This window comes from Hesperophylax consimilis, chromosome 22 (assembly GCF_061612785.1).
Source record: "Hesperophylax consimilis isolate HC1 chromosome 22, BYU_Hcon_1.0, whole genome shotgun sequence".
NCBI lineage: Eukaryota > Metazoa > Arthropoda > Insecta > Trichoptera > Limnephilidae > Hesperophylax > Hesperophylax consimilis.
In genome coordinates, this window is record NC_142857.1 from 8,127,268 (window position 1) to 8,142,867 (window position 15,600).

General features: G+C 35.0%; 1 protein-coding gene across 5 annotated transcripts in view; it reads left to right on the top strand.

Moving 5' to 3' along the window:
- LOC149412789 (uncharacterized) overlaps positions 1-15,600 on the top strand; it is a 63,373-nt gene that overhangs the window by 20,790 nt on the left and 26,983 nt on the right. For 4 of the 5 annotated variants that reach the window (XM_089645490.1, XM_089645491.1, XM_089645493.1 and 1 more), the window contains exons 3-10: positions 227-314; positions 1,250-1,475; positions 3,257-3,410; positions 4,336-4,467; positions 5,733-5,801; positions 8,535-8,895; positions 9,727-9,825; positions 13,178-13,318. In XM_089645490.1, coding sequence (XP_089501616.1) covers positions 227-314; positions 1,250-1,475; positions 3,257-3,410; positions 4,336-4,467; positions 5,733-5,801; positions 8,535-8,895; positions 9,727-9,825; positions 13,178-13,318 — 1,270 coding nt within the window. The remainder of the gene's footprint in view (positions 1-226; positions 315-1,249; positions 1,476-3,256; positions 3,411-4,335; positions 4,468-5,732; positions 5,802-8,534; positions 8,896-9,726; positions 9,826-13,177; positions 13,319-15,600) is intronic. The other variant, XM_089645495.1, reaches the window with a different exon arrangement.

Below are 15,600 nucleotides of genomic sequence, written 5' to 3' on the forward strand. Positions count from 1 at the left end.
TGAGATCATCTGTGTTTGTTGTCTGTGAAGAAAATCTTCTGTAATAGCCCAAGGGGTTAAATGAATTTCTGTAATGGTGTGCAAAGGCATTCCGTTGATAAATGCCTTGTTGTGACCTCTCCCTATTTCTCGTAAATGACGCACGTAACAGAAAGACAAACATAAAAATACCAGCTCTCATCAGTTGAACCACAGTCAATAAATTACATTTATTCGTTTGTTGCAGCGCCCTGAGCTCGTGGGACGGGAACAAGAAGCGGAGCGAGACTCCCAATGATGATGACCGCGGAGGACGTGAAACGGTTGGAGACAAGGTTTGCAATTCTCAAATATATATCGCTTTAAAATTTCTATTTTCAATTATCTTTACTGTAGATAATGTGTTTCTTCACTTGGAAATTACTATTGTACTTGTTCTTCCGGCTAGTTGACCAGGGTTGTCATTGGGTGTTTTGCATAGACTCCTAGTTCAACAGCATGGTTACCTAGGTAAACTGAGCCTTCTTCTCATCGAGGTGGTCCGTTTGATAGATTCCCCAAACGGATTGCAAGCTTTAGAGCACAGGCGTCGGGTGGGAATGCTGTCCTTGTTCTACCGGTATTTCAACGGAAGATGCTTCGAGGAACTAGCGTCATTGATCCTTTCGGCACCGGTCTAAAGTCAGGAAACATGCCGTACACATGTACATGGTTGATATTTGTCGCATGATAACAGGTTGCTTCTTCGACTCGTTTTTAAGGTTAACAGCTCGGCTGTGGAACGATGTGCCTACTAGAGTGCTAATATTACATAAAAAGGCATTATTATTCAGTTTGGCCGTACGCCGCACGGATTTCCTAAAAATCTTCATACATGAAATCGATTTTTCGAAAAAGTATAAAAAATCGTTTTCAGATATAACAACATCAATAATGCCATTTTTTGTAATATTAGCACTCTAGTACACCCAAAAACCACGAGCCACCACAGGCCCTGAGGGAAATTATTTTAGTGAGAGGCCTCCTGTGTGAAGTTAATGTAAAAAAGAGGAGGTACATTGTGACCATAACTGAACTAATATTTTAATAAATCTTCCGTCATCTATTTCACAGTTCCTACCAGTTATGCTTTCCAACATCTTGTTCAACACAACCGCGAGATGATAGTGTCCCGTTAGTTGTAATAGCTTCCCCACTGTGTTTCATCCGTATTGAGTAGTTGCCTGTTCTTGTTCAAATGTGAATTGTAATAAGTTTGTGGGTATTCCAGAGGCGTTCGGGTGACCCGCGGGAGCGCATCCGCAAGGAGAGCGAGGGTATCGTGCTGTCCCCACAGCGCCGCAGCTTCAACTCGGGCTGCTTCGTGGTGTCAGGCGGGATTGGCGGCGGAGCGGGTGCCGGGGGGGCGGGCATGGGCGGCGGCATGAGGGAGACGCGCCTGCGCCCTGACAGTCCCATCTCCTACGACAGGACGGGCGACCCTAAAGCTGACATGAGTGCGTATCAATATACTTCATTAACTAGTATCGATATACTGTAATCAGTTACAGTCTTGTGAAAATAATGGAGGACGCTGCAATTGTTTGAATTGCTTGAACCGCTTGAGTATTTTTGTGTCTTTTACACAGTACATCGACAGGGGTAGAGTATTTTTGTGTACTTTACGACACAAACTGAGACAGAATCATAAAATTCGTTATTTTACTTCGAGATAACCAAAATTAAGAACCTGCTAAATTATCTTGTCCATGTTGAACACTTAATACTTTGTTTTTACAGTAGAACCTCGTTAATTCGAAATCCACGGGACACCAAAAATCAAATTTCCAATTAACGAATTCCCACATAATTCGAAATTTTAAGAAAAAAAAAAAAAAAAACGCCGATTTCGATATTCTCGGCCGCCACTTCAAATCCGGGTAGTATCTTCGGAGTAAATTCGTATTAATACGAATTATTAATTTATTTTCGCGGACAATTAACGTTGCGCAACGTCGTTTCAATTCAGATATTCGTAAAAATACGATATATTTACGCATAAATAGAAATTTTGCGGCTGACTGTTGAAATTCACATATTTGGTGTAAATTCGTAAAGCGTCAGCTACACTACTCGCTTCGACGAAGTCCTAGACGAAGTTAGCCGAAGTTCGAAGTGCGTGCCCACACTCGTGCAACTTCGCGAGTAACTTAGTCCAGTCCTTTGACTCGGGCGCATTTACCGACAACAACCAGAAGTCGGGCGAAGCGAAGCGAAGTTGCCCGAAGCGAAGTGAAGTTCGTGCCCACACTATCGTATTCGGTCAACTTCGATCAACTTCGCGAGTAGTGTAGCTGGGCTTTAACACTACAACATATTTCCACGTAAAATGTATTTTCTCGGCTCTTGAAACTCGGATATTCGAAATAAATTTGAAAAATACAACATTCCAGTGTAAATCGATTCCGATTTACAAAATAATAATAACCAGTTAGAACGTGTATAACCACGTAAAAATACATTTTTCGGCATTTTACCGCCACGGCTTTTTTTTTAGATTCAGATTTACGAAATTTTATGATTTATTTTCTCAAAAATCGAATTTTTTCGAATTACATGAACAAATTTTCGTGTGCGGACAAAAATAAATTTCGAATAACGAATTAACGAATTAAAAAACCATTTTGTATGAAATAATTTTCTGTGGATATTTTTTTGGTGAAAATTTTGAATTAAGCGTTTTTTCGAATTATCGGGGTTCGAATTAACGGGGTTCTACTGTACCACTTTTAATCAATAATAATCTACATGTTTCCAAGCCATGGCTTCTCCGTCAGGAAAATGAAAATATTTTATTATATCAAATTTTATTTTTATTATCCTGATGAAGAAGCCATTGTCTTTGAAACATGCAGATTATTATTGATTAAAAGTGGTCTAAACAAAATATTTAATTTATATATAATCCAAATGACACCACAAACTAATTTTACAACTAATAAAAAAGTTAAATAGTTGTTTCACATAGTAATGAAGTTGAAATTGTGCAACAGAATTCAGCAACTTTGCTTATGATTTAAACTGTGTTTAAAAGTGGCAACACCATGCTTTGTATTTGTATTTAGAAGTTTACCAAAGATACTCTCAAATAATGCCGCCTACTTAATGATAAAATTTAAAAATATTCAGGGATTAATGGCATCACTAGGATGGTTTGAAGGTGAACTAACTATACACAACTAACTAACAAAATATTTTAAAAATTGACTAATGAACAACATTTTGTTTCGTATTCCAGACGCTCGGGAGCAGGCTTCTCGCCGTATTGGCTCGGGCCGCATCATGTCGCGCGAGATGGCGCCGTGGGAACGGGGAGGGGAAGCAGGAGCGGAGGCTGGTGATCACGGTGGCAACTTGCCGTACAGGCCGCCCCGGGAAAGGGGAGAGGACAGGTACTTTTCATGCTAATCATAGTGTGCTTGTGATTACCACTTTTGTTTGTTGGTTTTTTTTTAAATAGTACCTGTTGTGAGAGTTTTGAGGTAGGTAGGAAGGAAGGGATTTGTTTGTTCTCAGGAAGTGTCTCACTGGTGTGCTGTTCTTTGTGCACATGTGCGCACCAATTTTTACGACCGTGCTCAGTGCACGCGCACATGTGAACTGTATAACATCTGATCATGATGCGATTTTAAACTTTGTGCTTTGAAAACTGTATAGAGAAGAAAATCAGAAACGCTTGCGCTAATGTTGATTCTACTGTTTATTTCATGAATTTATAATAATGAGCCTCTATGATTGCTTCTGAAATAATTTGTCTATGATTGTCGAAATTCATTTACGTAAAACGACATCGCAAAAATGAATATATTTGAATTTTCAAATGTAGAAATAATGAAACCAATATATACATTTGTATAAATATATATATTTTTTTGCATTTATCTCGAAAATGGGATATTTTTTTTAGGTAAAGTTAGCAATTTTAGGGAAAATATATAAATGAATGATATGATTCGTTATCTGGTAAACGGAAAACAATTGCAAAAAAACATAAATCGTAGTTTTTATTCAAACATCATTTGATCAAAACTCATCAAGGTAATTTGCATGCAGTTCTGAAAATTCTTGCCTGACAGTTGGGGGTATTTATACTTTTTCTTACTCTGATGTTCAACAGGTTAAGGGGATCAATGCTGCCGGTTCTTCCAAGCAGACTCCATTGAAATACCTATTGAACAGACTTTTACCAACATTTCATTCGTGCAATCGGTTCCATCTGGCTTTATTTAAATATCATTGATATTTCGTCGGTTTTAGAGAAAATTGTGCTACGGGTCAATATTTTTAATCAAATACTTTTGTACTAATTTTCTTCAGGTACGACAGACGATCCTTTGGCCGTGACCTCTACGGCAACTCGGAGAAGACACGCAATAATGATCGGAATGACCGAAATGACCGCGACCGAGATGTGCTGGGAGACTCGCGCTTTGGAGACAGGAGGGACAGGTAACAATAATAATTCTTTGATAAATATACAGAAAATAAGACAGTGCTTAATACGCACAATTTATTTTAACACTTTGTAGCAGTGAGATAATATTGCCGTCGTTGTGCGCAGGGCATCTAAACACTGCGCTATGCCATCCATTTGTTTGTTTGTTACTACAGTAGACCCCCGATAATTCGAAATCTGTTAATTCGTAAATCGAAATTTATTTTTGTCCGCACACGAAAATTTGTTCATGTAATTCGAAAAAATTTGATTTTTGCGAAAATGAATCATAAAATTTCGTAAATCTGAATCAAGACAGCCGTGACGGTAAAATGCCGAAAAATGTTTTTTTACGTGGTTATACATCGTCCTAACTGGTTATTGTTATTTTGTAAATCGGAATTGATTTACACTGGAATGTTTTACGTGGAAATATGTTGTAGTGTTACGAATTTACACCAAATATGTGAATTTCAAGAGTCGGCTGCAAAATTTCTATTTATGCGTAAATGTATCGTATTTTTACGAATTTATTTCGAATATCTGAATTGAAACGACGTTGCCGCGACGTTAATACGAATTTACTCCGAAGATACTACCCGGATTTGAAGGGGTGGCCGAGAAAATCGAAATCGGCGTTTTTTTTTTTTTTTTTTCGTAAAATTTCGAATTATGTGGGGATTCGTTAATTAGAAATTTGATTTTTGATGTCCCGTGGATTTCGAATTAACGAGGTTCTACTGTACTACGAGAATAATTCCCAATTATTCGTTTTTTTTTCAGACCCATTCATGTATTCAGAAATTGTGTTATTTGTACAAAATTATTTGCACGGTATATCAGTGAATCAACCTCTTGTAGCTAGCTTTTGTGCAGTTAAAGATCCGCTACATCTGCGTACCTATTACTAACTTCATGTAATCTAGGTACAAGCGAGTGTTTGAAATGCTCAGTCTTGGAATTGTTACAACTAAACTGGGTTTTAGAACGAGTAGCTCAAATGGGTACATGAAATTCAATGACGTCAATTAAATCTGGGCTGTCTACACTACCATTTACAATTTTGAACATAAATATAAAATTATTATGTTGAATGTATATCGCCTAGAAATGGAAAACTAATAGATAAAACTTGTCATTCACGGTACCTTTAACCCGTTAACTTTACGAGGGTGACATGGTAAGCAATGTATGTCTCAACTCACCGGGATGTGTGGAAGTAACCTCCGAATGAATGCCAGAAATCTGTAAATGCCTAATTTGATATTTTCTATTTCAGAGATGACAACAGGAGAGGCAATCGCTATAACGAGAGGAGAAGATACGATAAGGATGAAGAGCCTGAATGGTAAGATATTTCCTGATACGGTGGTGAAACTCATTTAAGAAGTTGGTTTTTTCTTTCCCTTGAAGACTAAAATGGCCCAAATTATCCCACATGAAAAGATTTTCCCAGTTTTTTTTTTTCAGTTCCTTGGATAACTTTATAAGAGAGTTTCGCTGTACTTGTTTCATTTGACATTTTTTTATAGGCAAACATTGGTATAAGAGAATTAAGGTAGAATCATACATCGTAACAACATACATATTGAATTGAATTGACCATCGAAAACAACATACATATAGAGTACAACACTGTTCGCAATGATATGTTTTTAGTATACCCCCCTGAAAAAACAAAAAAAAAGTCACAATCATAATTAAATCCTGGCATACGCTACGTAAGCAACCCATGCGATATCCGGACTAATTACAATTCATACATTTTTCTACGGAAATAGATGCTTTAGAAACACAATTGTCACACGCAGCGTTGCGTCCGTTAGTCCAGATATTGTAATGCGTTGCTTATGTAGCGTAAGTTGACCCAGTATGATCCTACCTTTTGGCTTGCATATTGCAATCAAAATAATTAATTATTATACTGTATAAATTAAAGGTCACCGACTCATCATTGGGTTTATACTGTGTATAAATTGTTAAGACAATACAGTAGAACCCCGTTAATTCGAACCCCGATAATTCGAAAAAACGCGTAATTCGAAATTTTCGCAAAAAAAATTTCCGCTGAAAAATTTTTTCATACAAAATTTTTTTTAATTCGAAATTCGTTAATTCGTAATTCGAAATTTATTTTTGTCCGCGCACGAAAATTTGTTCGTGTAATTCGAAAAAAATTGATTTTTGCGAAAATAAATCATAATATTTCGTAAATCTGAATCTAAAAGTCAGCCGTGGCGGTAAAACGCCGAAAAATGTATTTTTACGTGGTTATACATCGTCCTAATTAGTATTATTATTTTGTAAATCTGAATCGATTTACACTGGAATGTCGTATTTTTTCAAATTTATTTCGAATATCCGAGTTTAAAGGGCCGAGAAAATACATTTTACGCGGATATATGTCGTAGTTTTACGAGTTTACGCCAAATATCTGAATTTAAAGGGTCGGCCGCGACAACTTGGCCGCGTAATTTCGATTTACGCGTAAATATATAGTATTTTTACTAACTTTACTTCGAATATCCGCGTTGAAAAAATACGGCGTGACGGAAATCGGCCGAAAAATTTCGATCCATGCCGAAATATGACATATTTTTACGAATTTACTTCAAATATCTGAACTTAAAAGGCGGCCGCGACGAAAAACTGCCGACAAAATTCGATTTACGCGGAAATATATCATATTTTTACGAATTTATTTCGAATATCTGAATTTGAAGAGCCGGCCACGACGGAATACGGCCGCGAATTCTCGTTTTACGCGGAAATATATCGTATTTTTACGAATTCAATTTCAGATATTTGAAATAAAGGGCCGGCCGCGACAGAAAATTACCGCGAAATCTCGATTTACGCGGAAATATATGGTATTTTTACGAATATCTCAATTTAAAGGGTAGGCCGCGACCGAAATCGGCAGCGAAATCTCGATTTACGCGTAAATATATAGCATTTTTATGAATTTTTTTCGAATATCTGAATTTGAAGACCACGAATCCTCGTTTACGCGGAAATATATCGTATTTTTACGAATTCAAATTCAGATATTTGAAATAAAGGGCCGGCCGCGACGGAAAATTACCGCGAAATCTCGATTTACGCGGAAACATATTGTATTTTTACGAATATCTCAATTTAAAGGGTAGGGCGCGACCGAAATCGGCAGCAAAATCTCGATTTACGCGTAAATATATAGCATTTTTACGAATTTATTGCGAATATCTGAATTTACAGGGCCGGCCGCTACGGTAATCGACCGCGGAAATAAAGAAATAATTGGTATTAATACGAATTTACAACTAAAATACCACCCGGATTTGAAGAGGCGGCCGAGAAAATCGATTTTCGGCGTATTTTTTTTTTTTTTTTTTTCATAAAATTTCGAATTACGTGGGAATTCGTTAATTCGAAATTTGATTTTTGATGTCCGCTGGATTTCGAATTAACGAGGTTCTACTGTATTAACCACCTTAAAATGAAAAATGTGAAACGGAAAAGAAAAAGATTCTTTCGCATTTGGGAAATGAACCCATAACCTCTGCCTTGCTGGGGCATTGCTCTGACCACTGAGCTAACTCAACCATATCATTAAATGTTACAATTTAAGTTTTTACTCAATAGCTTATTCCACTATAAAAATATTGAATATTCATTCTGGAATTCTAAAAAATATTTAATAGAAGTCGCAAATTAAAATTAAATAAATTGGTGTATTTATCCCAAACTCTATCTAGATTGCAATTTAATTTGGGTAGAATCTTGCAATCATACATAAAAAATGAAGAAAATCTTGGTGGTTCTTATTCGAATATGATACAGTTAAAAATTACGGAAGTAGATATGGTCGAATTAGCTCAGTAGACAGAGCAATGCCCCGCCAAGGTTGTCCGGGGATCAATTCCCAGATGCTTCTGAATCTTTTCTATTTCAATTTTTTATTTTGAGAGTGGTTAATCTTCAATTATTAAATATTACAATTTGAGGTATTACTCAATAAGTTTTTCCACTTTTAAAATATTGAATAATTATTTTCTTTGAAATCCATCTTATACTTTAAAGTAACCAAACCATTCTCCAGGTTTTCCGGAGGCCCGACATCGCAGCATGACACCATCGAGCTGCGCGGATTCGACGACCCCATCCCCACCACCAACACCAACACCCCCAATACCAACCCCAACAGCAGCCTCTCCACGGCCAACATTCTCGCCACTAACAACATCAACTCCAAGGCTCAAGACTCTGGCGAACACAACACCTCCAACTCCAACACCAACTCTGGAGCACCAAGCATCAATAATGCCAGCAGCAACGCCAATGGGACCGGCGGCAATGGCGTGGCGGTTGATGGTGTTCGGGTGCGGCAGAACCGAAGGTCTGCGGGAAGCGGCAGGACCCCCAGTGCTGTGGCGGCTAATCAGAACAAGGATCAGCCTCCTGTGAGTATTATCACATTGTTTTTATGGTTGTATTGTTGACAAAAATTAAACTGCCTAAATGTGAAATTGAAATTATTGTCGATATTTGAAATATCGTCTGCTTTCTAGGAGGTTTAAAATATGTTGTGCCTTTCAATGACTTTCCTACCTATATTAAGCAATAAATTTTCTCAGTGAGCTGGTGTCAGGAAATTTGCACACTTTTTCAGTCTGTAATTTCTAATATATACACGGTGTCCGAAAACAAGTGGTACAAGCTGGTGAATCTATTTTTAAGCATGTAGATTATATTTAACTTTGGGAACTAAAGGATTGTAAAACTTCTGCGACCAGATCTATGTTTTAACCCTATAGCGATTGAATATTTTTGAATTTGACCATAAAAATTTATAACTTCAAATTTGAATTACTCTAAAACTCAAAATAAAAAAGTTATATGTATCACAAAATGTCTTCAAATGTGATTCAATTCAATTCAATTTGTTTATTCCTTTAAAAACATTACAAAATTACATTTTATTTCGTTTTTAAGTATATTTGTAAAATGGTATTACATAATAGTGATGAAGGTTTGTTTATCAGTTTCCCACTTGTACTATGAGTTTCTAGACACGGTTTATTGGACGGTAAAGTTTATGAAAAGGTGAATCTGGTCTCAAGAAATTTGCACATCTTTTCATTTAATGCTACAATTTTAAGCTTGCAACATTTTCATCTTGTGCTATTGAGCTAAAAAAAATACAAAATAAGCCAGTGAGACAACAACACAAAAATCATGTATATTATCTGATTGTGTTCTTTATTTGGAATTGATCTGCAACTCTTTTTTAGAAGTTATCTGATAAGTTTGAAGAGGAATGCGAGAAGGAGAATACTTCCTCTTCTCCCGTGGGTGGCGGGACAAAGATGAACCTGCTGCTATCTTCTATAGTACGTTGTCTCCCTTTAACATATCGTTGACGGCAAACCATCCCGAAATACCATTCCACGGTGGGAATAACCATTATATCGGTAGAGTTGTCTTACAATGATAATTGTTTTACTGCGCATCTCAAATAACCCCATTTGCGTAAAATCGTTGCCAGTTTTTGTCTCTCCTGTAAAGTGGAAAATTTTCATTTTCGATATTGTGGATTGCTGTCGACGATTTGTGAATTAGATGTGTTATTATTCCTTTCATAGCCATTGTTCCGAGATAGATGTGCCCACTTCTAAAATGATGTATGTCGCTTTTTGTCCGCCCATTGATAACATTGTTTAGATGTGGTTCATTTTCATGTTCGTTAAGTAGATACAGAGTGACTAATAAGGATAGAATAGAGAAAAAAAACATTTACGCCCATCGTCCACAAGCCTACGCAATTATCCGATACCCAATGATTTACCAAGTATCTCTGTCATTACTGCCATGTATCTCACGGAGGCTCAAACTGTGAACTCTCAAGGAGTTGTGAACAGCCACTCCCACGTCATTCACCTCGTCGGACTTTTAATATGGTAACACTTTTGTCACAATTCGTGTGCTCAACGCTGGTAACAAAGATTTGTGGCGACGTGGGTCTGGTGAGTTCAGTAGCGATGTGTACGGACGGTGTGTGACAAGTTGTTTGCTACGTGAGTACACAACACGAGTATCGAATACTTGCGTAGCCTTGTGGAGGAAGGGCCTTACATCCAAAAATGCTTTAAAGAGTTTTGTTTCCTATTTATTTAAAGGTATTTTCAAATTTCTTCATATTTCTTCATTTCTTTCATTCTCCATTAAACTTTTAACATTTTAACCTTTACTTGTTTGTATATAATTTTGTTGTTTGTTTTTCAAAATTTCATTTCAATTACCAGACGTTCTGTATTAAGTACTTCCGAATAATACGTTTCTTATATGTCGCTTTATTTGTGTATTTTATATAGGTACCTACTTAATCATTTTTTATGTTTACATTTTGCTAATATAGAACACATGCGATTCAGGTGACGTTTTTGCTAAAACTGTGTTAAAGCCTCCGTGGTCAAGGGGTAAGACTCTCAACTAGCAATTTGGATGTCGCGGGTTCAAATCCCGGTGTGTGCAAGTAAATTTTATTTGACTAATTTGGGTTATTTCACATTTTATTCATTTATAATGTATAACATATTTGCGGTACGTTTCAGGGTTGACTCTCAGTATCACTCTGGTATAAGACCATTCAGAATTGTAAATTACTTGAAATGGCTTTAGCCATGTTTGGTAACCAGATAACCAGATACTTCGCCTACTCACTACCTTCACCTTCACAACATACCCCAATTGGGGATGCTAGTCTCATGGTGCCATGTGCCATAGTGCCATGTTGCCACAGTTGGGACTCTATTGCGCCATTATTTCTGTAGTTGGAAATAATGTTGCTATTTTGAGCCATGTTTCTACAGAGACATTTACAGGGTTATTCGTTTTACTCACTATTATTTGACAGTTTGCAAATAAACAATACTGCACACTACCCGTTTACATAGAATGCGAAACTAACAAATGGATTGACAAATTGAATGCATATTAAATTACTAGCTGTACCCCGCCACGCGTTTTTGTGGCTCAGTATGTCTGTGTATACCTATTTGCTGGGTAATAACAATGACAGTGAAAGCCACACTTTTATAAAATACCTATTATTCAAATTTCTCGGCGCCCATGTTTTCTTTGAAGCAATTGTTAACGAATTAATTTTTATCAGTCCGCAACATGAATAAAACTGGTTGTTAATCGGCTGTAGTCTGCCAGTGAGCTGATATGTTCCGTGTTAAATTGTGCAGACCATGTTTACAGTTATAATCAGAGATGTGCAAAATGGGTACCCAAAACCATTTGAAATGCAAAATGGAAATGGGTCAAAACTTTTCCATTTGAAAATGCAAAATGCAAAATGGTTTTTAGAAAAGCATTTCAAATGCAAAATGCAAAATACCTATTTTCAAAATGCATTGAAAATGCAAAATGGTTTCTCAGGTCAAACAATTAAAATAATTATAAAATTTTTAAACAATTTTGTCATTTAATAATGGACATCAATGTAGAACAAACATATTACATGATGGTAAATCCAAAAACACCACGACTAGAGATTATGAAACCACAAAAAATTTGCGCGGGACTAATGTTGCCAACGTAAAAACATAGAAACTGCTATCTAACATTTAATACTACAGCGTCATGTCCCCATGTTCAGTATTTGAATCAGTATTTTTTGTAATGGTATCACTCAATTGCCAGGGCTTCTACCTATCCTACCAGGGAGCAACTTGACAAATGTAAATTATCTCTCATAGCGAGGTTGAGGACCGACTGATATTTGGGGCTTATGAAAAAAAGATGAGTTGAGATAGTAGGAAGAATGTTGCAAAAAAGCATTTCAAATGGAAAATGCATTGAAAAAAGCATTTCAAATGGAAAATGCATTGAAAAAAGCATTTAAAATGCTAAATGCAAAATGGTTTTTAGAAAAGCATTTAAAATGCAAAATACCCATTTTGCATTTTGCATTTCCATTTGAAATGGATTTATTTGAAATAAAGCACATCTCTGGTTATAATACAGGTATCACATGCTTGGAATGAGTTGTACCATAGTATAATAACTGGCAAACAATAGTATAAAGTCAAATCATTTTAATATTAATTTATGATTGTACCATAATATGTATAATAACTGGCAGACAATAGTTTAAAGTCAATTCATTTTAATATTAATTTATGATTGTACCGTAATATTATAACTGGCAAACAATAGTATAAAGTCAAATAATTTTAATATTAATTTATGATCGTACCATAATATAATAACTGGCAAACAATAGTATAAAGTCAAATCATTTTAATATTAATTTATGATCGTACCATAATATAATAACTGGCAAACAATAGTATAAAGTCAAATCATTTTAATATTAATTTATGATCGTACCATAATATAATAACTGGCAAACAATAGTATAAAGTCAAATCATTTTAATATTAATTTCAGGAAACCTTTCTTTTGCTTCATTTCTCATGTTTTTATTTCTGTATACATATAATAAATAGCTGGTGCTTTTGTAAAATGTTATCAATTCTGATAAAGAACAAGTACTTACATGTAAAGTAATATAGTTTCTGAAATAAGCCGTATACCGGTAAACGTCCTTCAATATTTCACACCAAAGTCACCTTTTAAAATGTAGCATCCTCATGTGTTTGGCTTTACTAGATACACTACACTAGATGCTAGCTACGCTTGCAACTATCAAATAATGGCAATGAATCATTTCAGGAAAACAATTTCTCCAAGGTTGAAGAGGGCCCGCCAAAGCAGAACGAAGATGGGGTCAACAGGAAGGTGGACATGACGGCCTCTTCCGACTTCAACCTGGAGGAGTTCCTCAAGCTGGACACCATTCCTGGATTGCTCACAGTAAATTACCCATATTTATTACTAAATTTTTTATAAAGAACAACAAACGTCCCGTAGTTACGAATATCCAGAGAAATTTTTGAAAAACTTCTACTAACGTCGTTATAAGCTGAAAATATCGCTTGTGCAATGATGGAGGACTTAGCCAGCAGATAAGTTGAACCCACGACTCCTGGTTGGAAACCAAATGCTTTTATCCACTCAGCTACCAACCTTAAGTTGAATCTTTTTATACTAAGCAGTTGCCTACGTTTTGATGACTGCACTCGCCATTTCAGACAATATTATGTAAATTATTTTTAATTAAAAATTACATCTTTTTGTTTTTTTATAATTTATTATTGATAAAACATTCATGGGTCACTGGTTTCCGGACACCATGTATATCTATATATATACTGGGTTCATACAGATGATCTCACTTACATGAGAACAATCTAGTTATAAAGTCAGTTATTATACAAATAAGTACTAGCATAAAACTACAAAAATCTACATTCTTGATCAAAAATATTAATTTCGGTTGTGTGTGTCTGTCTGTAACGTTAGTTCAATAAACTCTAGAACTCAGATTTGCTTTGAAAATTGACTTGTGAAAAATGCAGACAAGCGATGACTTAGGGGTACCTACACATAATATAATATTTTAGAAAATTATTTTAAGGCAATAGTGATGGAAAAGAATGTGTTTTTGGTTTGAAAATTCGGTCGCCTAGAAATGTTTCAGTTGCTTTAATTAAATACTGCGAGTAGAATACATCTTGGCCTTTGAAATAATCGAGTATTTTTTAGATAAGTCTTTTTATAAGCCCAGAAAAAAAATATGTATAAGGTCTATGAAAATTGCTTTAAAGTTCAAAATCTCATAATTACGAACCCATTTTCGGTTATGATTTTATTGTATAATGTGGCAAATTAAGTTATTTATAAAATGATCGAAAAAAAATTAAACATTTATGCCTGAATATCCACAAAATAAAATAAAAGGCACTTTTTGGCCATGTTATTTTCTTGCATAAATCAAAACAGGCGGATGGTGTTAAGCGGGAATTTAAACCTTATCGCCATCTACGTAAGGGTTGTTATTGATAGCGGCTCAATTTAAAATATTACACGACGTAGTGCATCGCCTTCATTCACTACATAAAATTATAAAATCTCACTTCAACAAATAACATGAAGAGAGACACACAAGTGGTACATAATATAATTAGCTCATTAATTTGTTACATGTTTTTGTTATGTTAATATAAGGCGTGTTGAAACAAAAACAGCAATCTCCACTTCTTTTCATTTTGAGTAAAATGCAATAAATGTTTTTTTTTGTATTTTTCCAATACCGTAACTATAAAGTATAGTTTTTGTTAGTAAATATTTTCTTTATTAACACCCTGTGTACATTTTATTGCGATTAATTGGTAGATTATTGAGTTATTTTCAATTAATAGATGGATATTGCTGCTTTTGTTCTGGAAGGTTGGACACTGCCGGTTTTGTTCCAAACACATGTGGATTTTGCTACTTTTGTTACGAACTGAAAAGGCCATTTTTTTTTAGGTTACAGTAAAACACGGAAATCAGTAATAAGTATCATTTTACATATTTATTCGGAAAGACATATTTTACAACACAAGACAATTTACATATTGGAAAGACAATTTTACAGAATGTATGCAGCGGTAGTGCAATGCGATAGATTCCATATTTTGAAAAAATTAGGCAAAGTAACAACGGTACAAAAAATAAGAACAGAACAGAAAATAAATTAATACTAATATGTAACTCTTAAAATAATTAATTACACAAAACAAACAAAATAGTGACGAATAAAAGACACAGTATCCTGACATCATAAATAATAATATTATTATTTTCTAAAATTTCTGAAATATTTTCTAGTGAATTTAATTTAAAATTAAAAAAATACAAAAGTAGCTTATCAAGTAATTATTAATTACATAAGTATAAAATAATATTGAAAAATGGTCATAATAAAGAACAAAAATTGTTGAATGAGCAGGAATTGTTTTGCTGAATATCTGAAAAAAAAAGTTGTGTATTAAATTGGTTAGTACCAAATAATAAAATTAAGATAAATATTTCAGTATCCTCTTTATCATAATATTACACTTTATCTTAATATTTCGCGGGTACTAAAAACATATGTATGGGCATTTCACCAAACGGACAAAAGTTTGATGTTTACAGTAACATTATATGCATTACTAACCTCTATTTTTTGGCAACATTCCTCTTCGACATTTCTGGTTTTTTCGCACGCT